This window comes from Toxotes jaculatrix, chromosome 2, assembly GCF_017976425.1.
Source record: "Toxotes jaculatrix isolate fToxJac2 chromosome 2, fToxJac2.pri, whole genome shotgun sequence".
Lineage (NCBI taxonomy): Eukaryota > Metazoa > Chordata > Actinopteri > Toxotidae > Toxotes > Toxotes jaculatrix.
In genome coordinates, this window is record NC_054395.1 from 25,159,152 (window position 1) to 25,175,142 (window position 15,991).

Below are 15,991 nucleotides of genomic sequence, written 5' to 3' on the forward strand. Positions count from 1 at the left end.
AGAAGAGGAGAAGAGTAACGCAGCCAATTAAACTGTGCATCCGTCGCTGGCAGGGATGTTTTACTGTGTGTTACTCTGAGGAGGAGAAGTGTAATATACCACAACCCTGCGAATGAGGGTGGGGCTCTCCCACTGCCACAGACAAAGAGCCTGATAGAGAGAGTCCTGGAGTGAGAACCGGTCATCTGGAGCAGTTTTTGGACCTGCACGGTCCAGCACCGTGTCAAAAGTCACAATGGGGTGCAACATGTGTGTGGTTCAAAAACCTGAGGAACAATACAGGGTCATGTTCCAGGTGAGCCCTCAGTGTCCTCTCCTCTCTCTCTCCCTCTCTTTCTGTCTGAGTTGTTTTCTCTCTCTGAGTCTTCAAACAAAAGCCTCCCTTTGTGTCTTCTCCTTAAATATTCTTTGTTATTCTCTCTTAACTTGGCCCCTTTTTTTTTTTTACAGTGATGCTGCTGAATGAGTAAAATTCAATTCACAGTTCTCATGATAATACACATGCTTCTATCTGCAGTGCAAATGTGGAAAACCTCCTCATGCTGACGCACAGATTCAACCCAAATCATTCACACATTAAATTCTTCAAAAACAGTTTTTACTCTCAAATAAATTTTGCATAAACAAACCACATTTAACTGTACTGATGGAAATAAAAAATTTTGATCAGTTAATTTGCAAATAAGTTAAACATTAGTACATGTTTTGTAATTAGAAACACGATAATAACATCATATTTAGCAATTAACAATATTAATCAAGTGAATCAAACCAGTGAATACATTAAACATGACAGGTGGATTTGATATGAGTTTGGGATCATGCGACACATCTTACCTTCTTCCTTTTTTTTGCCAGATTTTTTTTCCCTTTTTGTTGCAGATTTTACGCAAATAAATTATTCTTGTACTTCTTGAGCAAGGCTATTAATTGCTGCATTGAAATAGTCATTCAGTGATGATAATACTGATAATTATGATAATGATACTTCACGGTGATTATAATGATTATGATCAGAGAGAACAGAGTGGAGCTACATTGCATAAGATAGAGAGATATGCTGGCGTGGAGAAAGTAGAATGGTGCAGAGCCACAGAGGCAGCAGGATGGATGGGTTGTTAAAGCTGGGCTAAAGTGTTATGGGAGAGGGGGGTTGCCACGGTTACAGCCTCAGTACCACCTGCCAACTGTGACCACAGACTGTATGTGAGTAAGCTCATCTGGCTGTGCGGTGCCTAAAAAAAATCTCCTGCTTGGCGACTTGATGATACATGCGGTGACCGGAATAAGTCCCATGCTTACTAAGCATGAAAAATGCTCAGCACTCATGGGTATGCAGTGCAACACTCTTAGTATCTGTGGCACCAGAAGCCACAGCTGGGTCTCTGCTGCATGTTGGAGCCGGGGTCTGGGCCAGTTAACTGGGCTGCATCTGGTGCCAGAGGCGATGCCAAGAGAGGAAAGCATGGAGAGAGACTGAGCCCAGATAGAGGCTCGGTGATGAGTTGAGCTGGGAAATAGAGTCAAAAGAGGCAAATAGAGAAGGGAGGGAGAGTCAGACTGTTTTCTTTTTTTCCTCAGTCTTTTTCTTTCTGCTGTTTGCCCTCAGATAGCAGAGGTAATTGATTTAAGCACTTCATGGAGCAGGGGTGAACAGAAAGGCTTGAATGACTTCACAAATCGTTGAGGTGGAGTGCAAGAAAACGAGGAGAAAGTTGTTGTGTGCAGTCTGGGATGCGATCATAAAACCAGAGCGGGGCCATGATTCCATAATCAGTGACCTTATCTAACAGGGGTCAGCAGTAATGACACTGACCACATGCAGGTTAAAGTCTTCTGAAGTGGAAATCTAAAATGCCTCTGATCTGGCGATGTGAGGTCAACTGCGCCCGAAGGTTGTGCCCCTAGAAGTCTGTCATCCCAGAAACACTTTCAGCTCTGTCAGACAAAGCACCTGCACATGGTTTCCAGACGGGTGTGCCGACGAGTGGAGTGAGCAGTGATAGGAAGGACATACGTTGTATGATTTTAAGCATGTTGTCAGGAATTGTCATGTTGTTATGTAAACAGTAGTTGTACATTCGATACTTTGGGGTGGTGGAGCAGCAAGTCTACATATATTGTGGTCTGGTAAGCCTGAAACTACATTGCTGGCTGTGAGCGGAGGAGCATGAGACAGAGCGAACAAGCGCAGATGGAGTACTGAACCAGAGCCAGAGCTCTTGGCTGTGAGACGCTGACTAGTGCACCGCTGTAATGAGGGTGTATTCAATGAAACCTGGAGGTCTCGTATAAGAGGCGTGAGCTGGAGTCTGTTAAACTGCAAAAGAAGTAAAAAAAAAAAACGTATAAAACAAAAGAATCAAAATGCTAAAGGCAGCCAAGAGGTAATCACAGACAACGGGCTGTTTTGTCCATAAAATTCAATCTCAGTCATCACATGTAATGATTACAAACACAGCACTTCTTGCTGTGCAGATGGCTGATTAATCCAATCATAAAAAAAAATAATCATAAAAGAGAACATAATTACATTTCTCCCCACATTTCACGGCTTTCCAGGCTATGTATTTCCCCTTCAGAGGTTTGCAGCTTTGAGCTGTTTTCCTTGAATGTACATATATAATTACACCTTCAAATTAGAAGCAGTCTACTGAGTAACTGCGTCTGTCTTTTGACAGTAAATACAGCATTAAACAGCTTACAGCTACATTAGGCTGGAAAACCAGACTGTTAAATTTGACGATATCAAAACACTTGCTTCTCTTGCCAAAGGAATAAAACTCATGCATTATACATCGGGCCACTGCCTCACATACGCTCCACACTGGTGGTTGCAACACACCCATTGGCATGTTTCTGATCAATTTTGCCTCAAATTAAAAAGACATATTGTTGTTTGTATGATGAATTACAGGCTGCAGACCTATATGTGCGCATCATTTTCAGCAAGATATTGAATTCTACATATACATTTTACAGAATACCTGAGCGCCCCCACTCCACCACCACCCCCAACACCCACACACGCAGTAAACCTCTACCCCCCTGAGCCCTTCAGCCGCTCCCTGCTTTCTCTCTCCCCCGTCACTGTAAAGCAGGAGGCTGTTTCCATGGCAACCAGCGTCATTAAACAAACCTAATGCGCTTTTATTCACGACGGCAGGAGGAAACATGCTGACAGTCACAGGAGGCAAACAGATGAGAAATCAATTCATACCAATGACCAGCTGTTATTACCTGGACAAGTGTGTGTGTGTGAATGACACAGACACCCACGCACACGTACACACACACCAGAGGTGGACAAAATAAGAGGAACACCTGAGAATATAATGTGGTGGAACAGCAGAGTACAACTGAATAATACTGTCATCTGTTCCTGTATTTTTGTCCACCTTCCAGTATTTGCAGGAAATACTGTCACTGCACTTTCCACTGCACTTACTTCCATTCTTCAATTAATCCACTTATTTAGCATCTGTAAGCAGTTAATAAGTATACAATGAATACAATACGGTATTAACACATCATAGTGTAGTATAATCAGATTTAAGGACATTTTAAGAATTTGTCAATGTGCAATATTTTTAATTGTTTTAATTTGTCTCACAAAGACATTTTGTATAAAGGAGTTAAAGTTGCTCATCAATATACACTTAAAACACACACACACACACACATATATATATGCTTACAACTACATCATAGTGTGTTATAAAGCATTTATTAATTGTTTACAGGGTACTGTCTTCTGTTTCACTTAATTTCAAATGGTGCGAAAAAGAGACTATTAACCCTGGTTAATTAGATTGCCTGACACGCTGCTCATTAGCTTTAGGTATGTCAGCTTCTTTTTATGTTGTCTCAGGTGAGGTGCATGTTATAGTGTGCATAATGCGCATCTGTCTGTCTGTGTCTGCCGGGTTCCTGCTTTGACTGACATGGAGACGAGACATAAATGATGCCGATGGTGAGGATGTCACTCTCATCTCCAGTTTGATGGCACAGGAGTGACAGGAAAAAACGAGGGCTGAGGGCATTACTGTAAGGTCGCGTAGTCTGTGACATGCTGCCATTTCCTTTTGAGGCTCGGTGGAGTGTTGTTCATTGCAGTTTTTATAATCTTTCACATGCTCTCTCTCAGACCTCAGCACCACAACAATTCTAGCTAAATGAATGATGAATACTCCCACTGAGACTTGTTAGCTTCATTGCCATCATTTCAAAGGATGTTTGAGCGGCCTTTAAAATCAATATATTCTCACTGTTATCAGTTTATAATGGGCCTGCCTCTTGTATATTTAAATTAGGTGGGTGATATGAAACAACAGGGGTTATAGCCAGAGTAAGTCAGCTCCGTCTCCAGATTAATTGATTTTCTGAGGAGGTCACTGCTCCAGCTTTCAAAGCATGGGAGATGAGAAAAATCAATTACTGAACAAGTGGAATTCAATATGTTGGGAGGGGGGCAGGTATCGGTCATGGAGGAGCTTCTGCATGAAAACTGTGGAAAGGAAGTTAAATTGAGAAAAACTGATGCTGGGAGGAAAAGATTTACCGTGAGGGTGCACTTCAGATTGTTGGAGGTTTTTTTCCACACACTGACTGTGTGGGATAATGTGCAGCCTATTACATCTTCCCCCGGCTTTGTTGTACAGCACATGAGATTAATTTGCTCTTTAAAGCGCTTTCAGATAAAAACTAATTATGCATCAGCCACTTAATTCCACATGAGCTTCCATTATGCATGTGTTTACATACAAGTAGTGAACCCGGAACCAGGCTCGCTCCCTATTTACATTCACCCGGCAATTCCTTGAAAGCATGTTTTCTACATTATTCTTTCATCGTTACCCTCTCCTCACCTCCCATTCTCCTCTCTCCCCATGCACTCCTTCAGTGTCTCTCCTCCTTTGGTTTCTCTCTGAACCTACACTTTGAACTTTTTGCATTGCTTTCATCTCTACCCACGTCTTCCCCATCCCCACCCCTCAGCTCTGCAACTGCCAATACCACCACCACCCACCCCCTGCTGTGAAATTTTTTTTTTTTTTTTTTTGCAGAGTTTCAAATCTAATTTTTTAACACAAATATACGGAATAAAGGTGGAGTTAGGGGATGGGTGTGCACCCACCATGCTTTCGTTATTTGCATAACTTGTGTTGCTTATAAACAGCAGCTGTATGTAATGACCTACTAACCCAGAGATCAACACATGCAAGAGTGTAATGGACTCCCCATCAAGTCAGAGCCAAAAAGCTGTCCAGCACACAACCATTACCCTGCATGAAGTCATCTTCAAAGCAATCTCAGCACCTCTCATTGATAATGAATGAGAAGCCCCCCTCTCTCCTCTCTCTCAGTATTCATACCTGTCACTCATGACCATGGAGCAGTTTTCCATTAGCCCCTCTCTGATCCTGCAGAGCTTGGCCATGTGGACATGAACACAGGGCGCTGAAATGAAAATGCACTTTGGCGAGTGACGTAAAGGTGCGTTTTTCTCTAACATGCAAACTACACAGTGTTAATTCCTTCATTGCCGACAGGCCACGTATAGAGGAAGCATCTTATTTGTCTCCAAGTGAAGAGGCTCATTAAGAGAGGCAGCAAGATTTATGAGGGAACATTAGTGTGAGGAGGGACAAACGCACACAAGGAGATGGACCGGCTGAAATAGATGGAAATAGAAGAGTGTGGGTTTTCATCTCCAGGGAAGGGACAGAGCAGACAGAACTGCTGAGGCAGCAAAGCGAAAGAAATCCAGAGTCTGGAGAAAACAAGAGAGAGAGAGAGAGAGAGAGAGCGTGGGTGAGGTGAGGGTAAGAGCACAGGAAGGGAAATTAATGTGACCATGGAAATACAATGGCAAAGGAGGAAGGATAGACCAGAGAGGTGGTTGTGGTGGTTTGGTAACGGCATACGAGAGAACCAAATAAAAAAACGGGGGTGGGGGGGCACAGGGGCTGAATGTGGCAAGAAAGTTTTTGTGCTTGGCTGCACAGGGGAACATTGATTTGACATGCAATTACTGGAAGGGGATAAGAGAAGAGAGAGGGAGTGGGAGAATGAAGCAGGGTGGTAAAGATGTGGAGAGTCGCAGACAGCCAAGGTCACTGACTGTATACAACACAAATGAGACTCTACAAAGGGTGTCTGGCTCAGTGACTGACGGTGACGCTCACTGGCTCATACACATCATCATGTTTGTCTCTGTCTCACATGTAATAAAATAATTGAATTTGTCTTTACTCAATGTGATCACAGGGTTTCTACGGGTTTTTGAAAAGTCTTTAAAAGCAATGAATTCAGTCTCCCCCAACCAAAAAAAAAAAGGTCTTGGAAGGTGTTAAAAAAGCTTGAAAATATTTTCTATTGCTTGCTGTAGGCGGTAATGTTAGTTATAAAATGTTTTTGTATCCAAGGGTGGGCTGTTAGGAAGCATTATACACCTGTAAACTAAAACAAACTAAACAAAATAAAACAAACTAAATGTTAATGTCAGCATGCTAACATGCCACTGTTTAGCAGGTATAGTGTTTACTACCATGTTACCTATCAAATTAGTGTCATGAGTTAGCCTGCTAATATTTGCTAATTAACGCTAAACACCAAGTTCAGCTGAGGCTATAAGGACTGTCAGTAGTTGTTGTCCTAAACCAACCTAGCCCCAGTTTGTGCCTCTCATTTATTAGCATTAGCATTCATTCAGGTCAACAGAGATAACTACCCATGTCTGAAGGATAATTATCCAGCGATGATAAACAGGCTACCGTTGTCCTGGGGATATTTTCAGAATCCCCAAAGACTCTTTTAATCATTGGGATGAAAAAATATTCAGTCTGTTGCACAATAATTAAAAAAAAAATAAAATTCACATTCTTCAGGTGTTTTAAAATAACCTTCTAGATTTTTAAAACAGTAATTAATGTATGCTAATACATGAGATGCAAAAAAAAAAAAACAAAAAAAAAAAAAACTGGGGCTAAAACCAACCAAAGTATTGAATAAATTAAAATTTTGACTTGCTGGTGGCATTAGAGGAAATGTCAGGGGATCGCCAAAGTCATTAGGATTTAGCCCCTGGGGACCATCACTGTCTCTATCAAATTTCATGGTAGTGAATCCAGTTGTTGCAGATATTTCATTCTGGACCAAAGCTGTTGCCATCAATAGAGCCAGTGCCGCTAACATTGCTGAAAATGGGTTTAAATAATGAATGAATCTTTCTCCTTGAAGTCCTGCTTTATTTGACCAGGACTGTTTTCTGTTCAGCCACCCTGAAGTCAAACCCCAACACTGTTCTCATTCCTTCTTCTGACTTGTTTTCAATAATCTTTCATTTTTAATACCCCTGTTCTTTCCTCCTTGCATCTTGAACCAGTGGTGTGGGGAGAGCAGATGAAATGATCAATATGCCACAGGATTTTAGAGTTCAACAGCAGCAGGGAGTCATCACAGATTTTGTGCATAGGCTTATACTGTAAATTTCAGGACTACTGAAATACTAAATGAATTGCCTCTGTCCACAGAAAGTCAGAGAGTGGGAGGCAGCTCTGAAAAAAATATACTTAAAAACCATACTGTATGTCTCAGCTGGAAATGTTTTTTTTTTTCTTTTTTCTAATCCAAATGAGGTCCCAGCACAAATTATCTTACAATAATTTGGAGTGAACCCCCCAGCCTCACTCTCTGAAGAGGGCACAATGAAACTAGCTTCTCCTGAATATAAATAAGTTTTCTTATTTGCAGAAAAGAGCCACTTATAATTCACACAAAAGAAAGATAACAGTGTTTTGTTGGACAGATCTCAGGAGGACGTGAGTGCAGAAAAATATTGTACAAAGGGAACTCATTTTTTATCTCTGTGACTGTTCACTTGAATTTGTGCTTTTCCTCTTTCCTCTTGGTTCTTTCCTTTTATGAGGAAAAAGTTCACAGCTTCTACCCTTTACTGTTTTCCTGCTGCGCACAGTTGTAATTACTTTCTAATGCCACTATTTTCCCGCTTTCTTTCCTTCTCTCCACAGAAGGGTCATATAAGCAACATGCTGTGCTCTTTCGATGCTGAGGGTCGATTAAAGGTCTTTGTATACAGCTTTCTGCTCTGCTGCTTGATGTGATGTGGTGTTGAAACCTTTAATATAAACCTTTATTTTTATGGTTTCTGTGTCCCAGTAGACACACCATCAGCCCTGTCATAGTTTAAATACACTTACATGTCTGTTGAACTGTTTTTTTTTTTCTAGTTGTCTGTTGACTAACATGACCTCAGTCCCTTTATATTGTAGGTGTGTAGCTGTAGTTCCCACTCCTGTTCCCTGTGTTTAACTAACCTTGTCTGTCTAGCAAAATTGCTGAGGTGCATTTTTCTGTCCTCCGGTCTTCCTCTCTTTTTGTTATTCATGTCAGCATCTTTCTAATTCATCATTTTACTATATGAAGCTGCCATTTCTCTGTATCATGTAGGTAAAACTAGATGTAGTCACTCGTTTTTCACTTTCTCCCTGAACCTATTTCCCCTTCATTCATATTACTCTTCTTCTTTTCTTCTTTTCCTTGTCTCCTCCGGCTCCTCCACCATTTGATCTTGACCATTTTTGTTTTCCAGGTGAATGGGAAGGAGCTGTCCCGCCTTTCTGGGGATCCCACGCTGGACATACGGGACCCCGTGCTGTCCAACATACTGAGGCGAGGGGCCCGCAGACGGGCGGGCCTAGCAGGAGCTCCTGGAGGGTTAGTGCCAGTGACCATGGGCATGGCCGACTGTGTAGACAGCTGCACCCAAACAGACATCAGCTTCCAGCATATGTTGACTCTGGGCAAGAGCAGCCAGCATCCCTGTGGAGCTCCACCCCCACCCGACCCTCCGCCGTCCCCTCCACTACCACCGCTACTGGAGCCATATCTACTCAATGAACTGTGAGTGGGAGTAGTATAATAGGCCTCTGCAGCATGTCCAACTGTCAGACCAGAACTCATCTGCTGTTTCGGTTCTAGTCCATGACATTCTGTTCACACATTTTGAAGTTTTTTTCCCCCCTGCCCCAATTACTGAAATATTATATCCCAAATTTTCTCAACCTCAGCTTTATAGAGCCGGTGTACTACGACCCCACTGACTACTTCGATATCACTCAGCATGAAGTGGACAGGCAGGACGAGCTGGAATATGAGGTGAGAGCCCATTAGCTTCTCTAACTCCGGTACAGAAATCTGTCCCACTGTTCTCTGTCTGACATCCTCTAACTTTTCTCTAACTGCACTAGGAGGTGGAGTTGTATAAGTCTCGTCAGCAGGATAAACTCGGGCTGACAGTGTGTTACAGAACCGATGATGAGGAGGACCTAGGAATATATGTAGGAGAGGTGAAGACACTGTTATGAAATCAAATTTTCTTTCCCATATAAATATCCTCCATTTCTTCATACTCCTAAACAAATGCTCTTTTTTTTCCCCCCAGGTGAACCCAAACAGTATTGCAGCGATAGATGGTCGCATCCGCAAGGGAGACAGAATACTGCAGGTACAGGTTTGCTGAATAGTATAGTGGAGCTAGCATTCCTTAATGTGCTGTTAGTGCATCCGTGAAAGCATTATTATTATTATCATTATCTTTTTTTTTTCCCAGTTATGTAATGCCTGAAACTGAAGTCTTAGATAACCCGTGACCCACAATAGAGCTGGAGTCAAGTCGCTTTTAACACAGCCTTATTAGACAAAATTGCTAATAGTGCAGCATTTCATAAGATGTTGAATATCATTACCCATTCTGTTAAACTAAAGAGATTTTTCTTTTTCAGTGCTGGAATTCTAAAGAGAAACCGTCTTCTGAATTGAGTGATTTAATTGAATCTAGCCTTGGTGGAAAGGGTCTTACATTATCTGACATTTTATTCTTCTCGTTATCTGTCAGATAAATGGAGTGGACATTCAGGACAGAGAGGAGGCGGTAGCTATTCTCACCAGAGAGGACAGCACTAATGTCTCCCTACTCCTTGCACGACCCGAGATAGAGGTGAGGAAATTGGATATGCAGTGTTCAGGGAGCGCTGCAATGCTCAGTCTGAATACTGACCTAAAAAAAAAAAACATTCTCCTTCCTTTATCTCCCTTTTTATGTAGAAAGAAATTACTTTACATCTCTGGATGTATGAAAGTAGTGTTCTATATTGACATTTTGTCATGAGATTGGGAAGGACACAATACACAGTCAAAATAAAACAAAGGCAAAAGAAATTGGGGACATGAGAAAGAGAGTGGCTCTCTGCTTTGTCCCTATCCTGCAAGCTGCCTTGTGTAAGGAGGCAGAAAAGCAAAGAGGTGCAAAAACATGATGAGAACACAGATAGCGTGATGAGAGAGGCAAAGACAAATAGTGCTTGTACTCAGAGTGCTAACGTGACACCGCTTTGTTTCCCTCAAGGTCACTCTTCCAGCAGATATGAGGGCACTGTAACACACACCGGGCGCCCCTCAATAACACACTTCTGCCATATTACTTGTCCACCCAGCGAAATGGATTTTTATTGCACACCATTGTAAAAATGTGCTGCAGACGGAGACAGACACGGTACATGTGAGATCTGTATGCAGGCTGCATTTGTACAGAGCTAGAGGGCAGATTTAAAAGGCACTCATTAAAATGGTCTAAGTCAAAGGCACACACACACACACACACATACAAATAACCTCTCCCCTGTTTAAACATGTCCTTGTTTTTTGGAGAGATGAGCACAAGCACTACCTGTTAAAGGCTGACAATACTTATATTTTGTTAAGGCATGGTCCCACATTAAGATTCAAGTGAGAGAGGGGAGGTCGGAGAATCATCAGAGGGAAATGCACAAGCAGGGATTAAAGCTTGATCTGTGCTCTTTGGGGAGAAAGAGAGAGAACTGAAGGGGTTGCAGAAGAATAAGAATGAAGACGACGATAATCAATACTTCATCTTGTAGTCTGCTTGCAATTCTCATTCAAATCAAACCAATTAGCCAAGGCAAACTGCACTCCGAGGAGTGAATTGTTTACTAATTTGAGCACAAGTATTTGAATTATATTTGATCAGCTTCTGAGCAGATGCCAATCAAAACAGCAAAATAAACTGATTAAAAACAACAGTTCTTATCAAGCACTATTTATCTCTAAAGACTGGATCACTCTGGATGGAAATTTCATCCTCTAACACTGAAAACTGTGAAAGTAATGTCCTTTCCTTTAGATGGATCATGTGTAGATGTACCCCTGTTAGATCCAAATTGTTATTTTATTTTATTGCCATTTCATTCAATGGAAACTAAATGTTATTGCAGTCTCAAAATGGTGTTACAATTTCACACTGCTCTGACTCCATCTAGTGACAGAATGCAATACAACTCTTTTCTATCAGTGTGGAAATGTGCTGCAGACGACATTAAAACTGCCATAATCAGTAGATTTTCACTAACAGTGAACATTGGAATTACCTGTGACCAGACACACAACTCCGAACAAATGACCATGTTGCTTCATATCTGTGTATATAGGCAACTGTTTGCCGATAAGATCAGCTTAAAAAAAAAAAAATGTCAGTGTTGAGTTTGTCTCCCCTGCTCCCATGGACAGAGTATGAGACAATCTGCCCATAGGCACAGAGATACAGTATAAGAGGCTCCCCCACCCCTCCAAAAACAAGAGCAAGCCACACATTCAGAAGGACATCATCAGAGACAATTATTTTGTCTCTTTGTAGTCATTTTCTGTGTCTTTGTGGTAGTTTTGTGTCTCTTCGTAGTCAACAAGAATGTTAACAGTTACTTCAAACAGGTGCTCTGGCCCAGGGGTCCTCTAAGCCCTTGGGCATGTAGCCAGTTGGCATGGCAAAAAAAAAAATCAGTACATACAGGTTTCAACATACAAAAAAGCTGTTATGTTATATATAACACATTGTTGTATGTGTAGCACATTCTAATAGTTTTCCTTTTCTTTTATTTGTCTCCTCAACAATTGACTTGACGCCTCCACTATAATACTGCCTTTACCTGTCAGAATGACAACCAGCTCGACCCAGATGAGCTGGACCTGGAGCCACTGGACAATGCTGCCCATCTGCCCAGCAGCCACAGACTGGGGAGCAGCACCTCCATCCTGGGTGCTGGACCAGGCTGCCTTGCTGGTGGAGGCGTATTAGGCGGCCATGGTCGCTCATTGAGCAGGGATTCACCTGATTTGCTCCAGACAGTGCTGAGCAACAGCCAGGAGATGGACAGTGGGGTAGGCCGTACAGATGAAAGCACACGCTATGAAGAGTCGTCAGAACATGACCTCCTGGGAGACGACCACACCAGTGCCTCCAATACAAACGCCACCAATACACCTGGGAGCATGCGCAAGTTTCTGTCTGGTAGGGGGGACACTCCGCCATTACTGCACTCCCAGGACCTCCAGTTCAGTACTGACTCCCTCTTAGGACTGGACTGTATTAATGGGGGAGGACTGGAACAGGTGGAGCGACTAGAGCGGGCCTACATGGCAGATCCTATGAGGATGATGATGCCCGGGCTGACTGAGGAAGAGTGTGAGAGGTACAAAGAGCTCCTGGAAATCAAGTGTTACTATGAGAAGAACAGTAACGCTCTGCTGCTACTGGGAGGTCAGGGGTCAGCACAAGACGAAGAGGGTGTCTCACTGGATGTGAACAGGAACAAAAGCCTGACACAGCATGAGATGGCCCTGTTGGAAGAGGAACTGCGCCACTTGGAGTTCAAGTGTCGTAACATCCTGAGGGCGCAGAAGATGCAGCAGTTGAGGGAGCGTTGTCTGAAGGCTTGGCCTCTGGAGGACAAGAATGGAGCAAGTGCAGGGGCTGGAGTAGGAGCTGGACACTTGGACATTAATGGTACTTTGATCGGTGAGGAGTCCTGTCACCACGCTCTGTCAGATATCAATGAGCTTCCAGAGAGGGAGCGCTCAGATAAGGACAGTACGAGTGCCTACAACACTGGAGGGGAAAGTTGCAGGAGCACCCCTCTGGTCAATGAACAATACCCTTCACCCTCTACACAGAGCCTGGAGGGAGGAGAGTCTCTTTGTACGGCAGATGTGCAGCTTCAAAGCTCAACCAGGCACAGGGAGAGAGGTGCCAGGGCTGATAGAGGGGATGGGGTACAAGCAAACTTGAACCAACCCTACTCTAATACTCACAGAAGAGCAGCTGAGGCTAAGACCTCCAGCCCTGGTGCTAAAGTTAGGTCCCTGACCCGGGATGGAGGAACCAGGAGGGGCTCAGATGGAGGAATGAGACGCAGCCCCAAAACCAACGGGACAGCAGAGAGGGCCGGTGGACGCAGTGCAGAAAACAGCCCCTACCTGTCCCGTCGTCATACAGAAACAAAGCTGCCTCACCGCTACCTGAGCTGCATGCAGCTTAGGTCTCCGTCCAGCTCTGAGCAGCTCAGTGGACTTAGAGAGACTCCCAGAGAGGGCAGCATGGAGACCGGGGGTGACGCCAGCCCGATGAGCTTGGGTAGCACATGTAAAGATGTCATCCAGGTCCCAGGTGCTGCGCCTTTACCCTTGTCCCCCTCAATGATGCCTGCCTCCCCTCGTATGGAGTGGAAGGTGAAGATCCGCAGTGATGGCTCACGCTACGTGGCCAAACGGCCTGTGAGGGATCGCCTCCTAAAGGCACGCGCCATGAAGATCAGAGAGGAGCGCAGTGGCATGACAACGGATGACGATGCTGTGAGTGAAATGAAGATGGGCCGTTACTGGAGCAAAGAGGAGCGCAAGCAGCAGCTGCTAAAGGCCCGCGAGCAGCGGCGGCGAAGGGAGTTCATGATGCAGAGCCGCCTTGACTGTCTGAGAGAGCGTGAGAGGGAGCAGGGCAGCAACGGTGGACAGCAGGGGACGACACACCAGCAGGAATCCACCTCCATCCTGGAGCTTTGCCACCGCAGGAGCATGAAGAAGCGCAGTCGCAGAATCCTGGACAACTGGATCACTATACAGGAGCTACTGGCTCATGGGACCAGGTCTGCTGATGGGAAGAAAGTCTATAACCCACTGCTGTCTGTCACCACAGTCTGAGATGAAATGGGAGAGAGGGAGGCAGAGAGTTAGGGGAAGATAAAGTGCCAAAATGTTTTGATGGAGCCTCCAGGGTAAACACAATGTCCTTCAGTGCACCTTGGCATAAATGTTTGTCTGCAGGGATGCAGCAAAATTTTGAAACACAAAGTCCACAGTGGTAATTTAAAGTAGCATACCTTTAGATTGCAGAAAAGCTCACAACTGAGACCGCCAGGGTTTGTGTGTCCAGTAATACATCAGTACACATCAGACAGTACACAAAAAGACAACACACACATTAACAATACTGTCACATTGAAGATGCATTTCAGAAATGCAGATCATACATTTCAGAAATATACTACAGTATATTTTAAATACATTGTATTCCTGTTAAAATGTGTCTCGTTGAATCGATCTGAATCAGTCAGGAAAAGGCTTTCCACCTATTTTCATGATGCTTTAACTTGCACAATGTGAAGAATGGGATTTGTTTTGTCCTAAACTTTTACCAGCTCTTCAGATTTGAAATTTGAACATCGCAGTCGATGCACAGACAGAAAAAGAAGAAGCGTTCTGGGTGGACAAGCAGACAGACTTAGAGACATAAGGTGGAAACAGAGCACACATTAGCATTTTGGTAACAGTAACATATTCAGAGGGAGTAAACTTAGAAAGCTGTAGCAAGAACAAGAAATATGCCGCCATTCGTGATCTGTCTTGTTACATAAAGAGGAGATGCTGTGAAAAAATGGCACCACCTGCTGCTCAGCCATTAGAGAAGGGGTGTAAAACCGAAAAGTTATCTTTGCAGGCCTCTATTACATTTTTATGAACGACAGAACAGATTAAACTCAAAAGTGTGGCTGAGAACCACCCAGCTGTGAAAACGCTACGAGAGAAAGCCACTTTTGTGCCATGAAACTGTATATTTTGTGTCCATAAAGGACTTTTGATTAAGGGCCACATAATGTAGTTGTGTCATTTTCTTCATTCTCGCAGTGCTCATGTACAAATGCTCCTTTGTTTTGATGCAGGAAGTGCAACATCATTGTCAGACCACAGAGGCTTTTTGATAACGAGGAGCTGAGCGGTGCCTTCCTCTCAGGCAGACTTGACTGTATAGCACAATTTTCAAAGCGTTAAAAAAAAAAAACATAACTGAAATACCTTAACACTGAAGCACAGAGTGACTGACAGGCTTGCTGTTTTTTTTTTAAAGAAAGGCACATTGTAACAGACAAAAGCACAGTGAACATTTGATATTGTTTCAAGGGACAAAATATCAAATCCTTTTTCTCCACTAGTCAGTTCAGTATTTCCTGCTTTTCCCAGATAAGTTCTGATCAGTATGCAATATAATTTAGTTCAATGTTAACTGTGAACAAGGCTGTTTCATTGCAAACAAAGATTATTCTTAGCTACAAAAAAAAAAAAATGGGTCTGCAGCTACGTTAAGTGTGGATTTTTCTATACATTTCCTGTCATTCCTGTCACATGTGTCATTCCAAATATGATCAAATGAAAGATTTTGTTTTTTACCTTTTTAATTCAGTGATCTCAGAATAAGACACTGGATAATTATTCAGAAAGTACCTACAATGATCATAACAACCAAGAAGGGGGTGGATGGACTAATTAATAAAACCCTATGAAACAAAAGCCGATTTTTCATTTAGCTTACATGCATGTTTGATATTGAGGCCGAATTTTTTTTCCCCCATGTACTTTAAGACTAAAAGCCTTTAACATACTGTATTTGTGGACGTCTTTCTATGAATTTGCTCATAGCATAGAGGAAAAAGAAAAACATGGTGTATTTGTTTGTTCAATATTGTGGTGTCCAGTGTCTGCCATTTTACAGTGAAAGCTTTTCTAAATAAATGCTGTGATCATGAAAACTGTTGAGTAACTGGTGCTATGTGTGAAGATTTTAACG

At 43.0% G+C, this 15,991-nt stretch overlaps 1 protein-coding gene across 1 annotated transcript; it reads left to right on the top strand.

Moving 5' to 3' along the window:
• Positions 1-235: 235 nt before the first annotated feature.
• Positions 236-14,070, top strand: LOC121199742 (PDZ domain-containing protein 4-like). The gene is made up of 8 exons (XM_041064665.1): positions 236-295; positions 8,034-8,087; positions 8,615-8,925; positions 9,093-9,180; positions 9,273-9,371; positions 9,467-9,529; positions 9,920-10,021; positions 12,031-14,070. Exons 1-8 carry the CDS (start codon positions 236-238, stop codon positions 14,068-14,070), a joined length of 2,817 nt encoding a protein of 938 aa, XP_040920599.1.
• Positions 14,071-15,991: the final 1,921 nt, after the last annotated feature.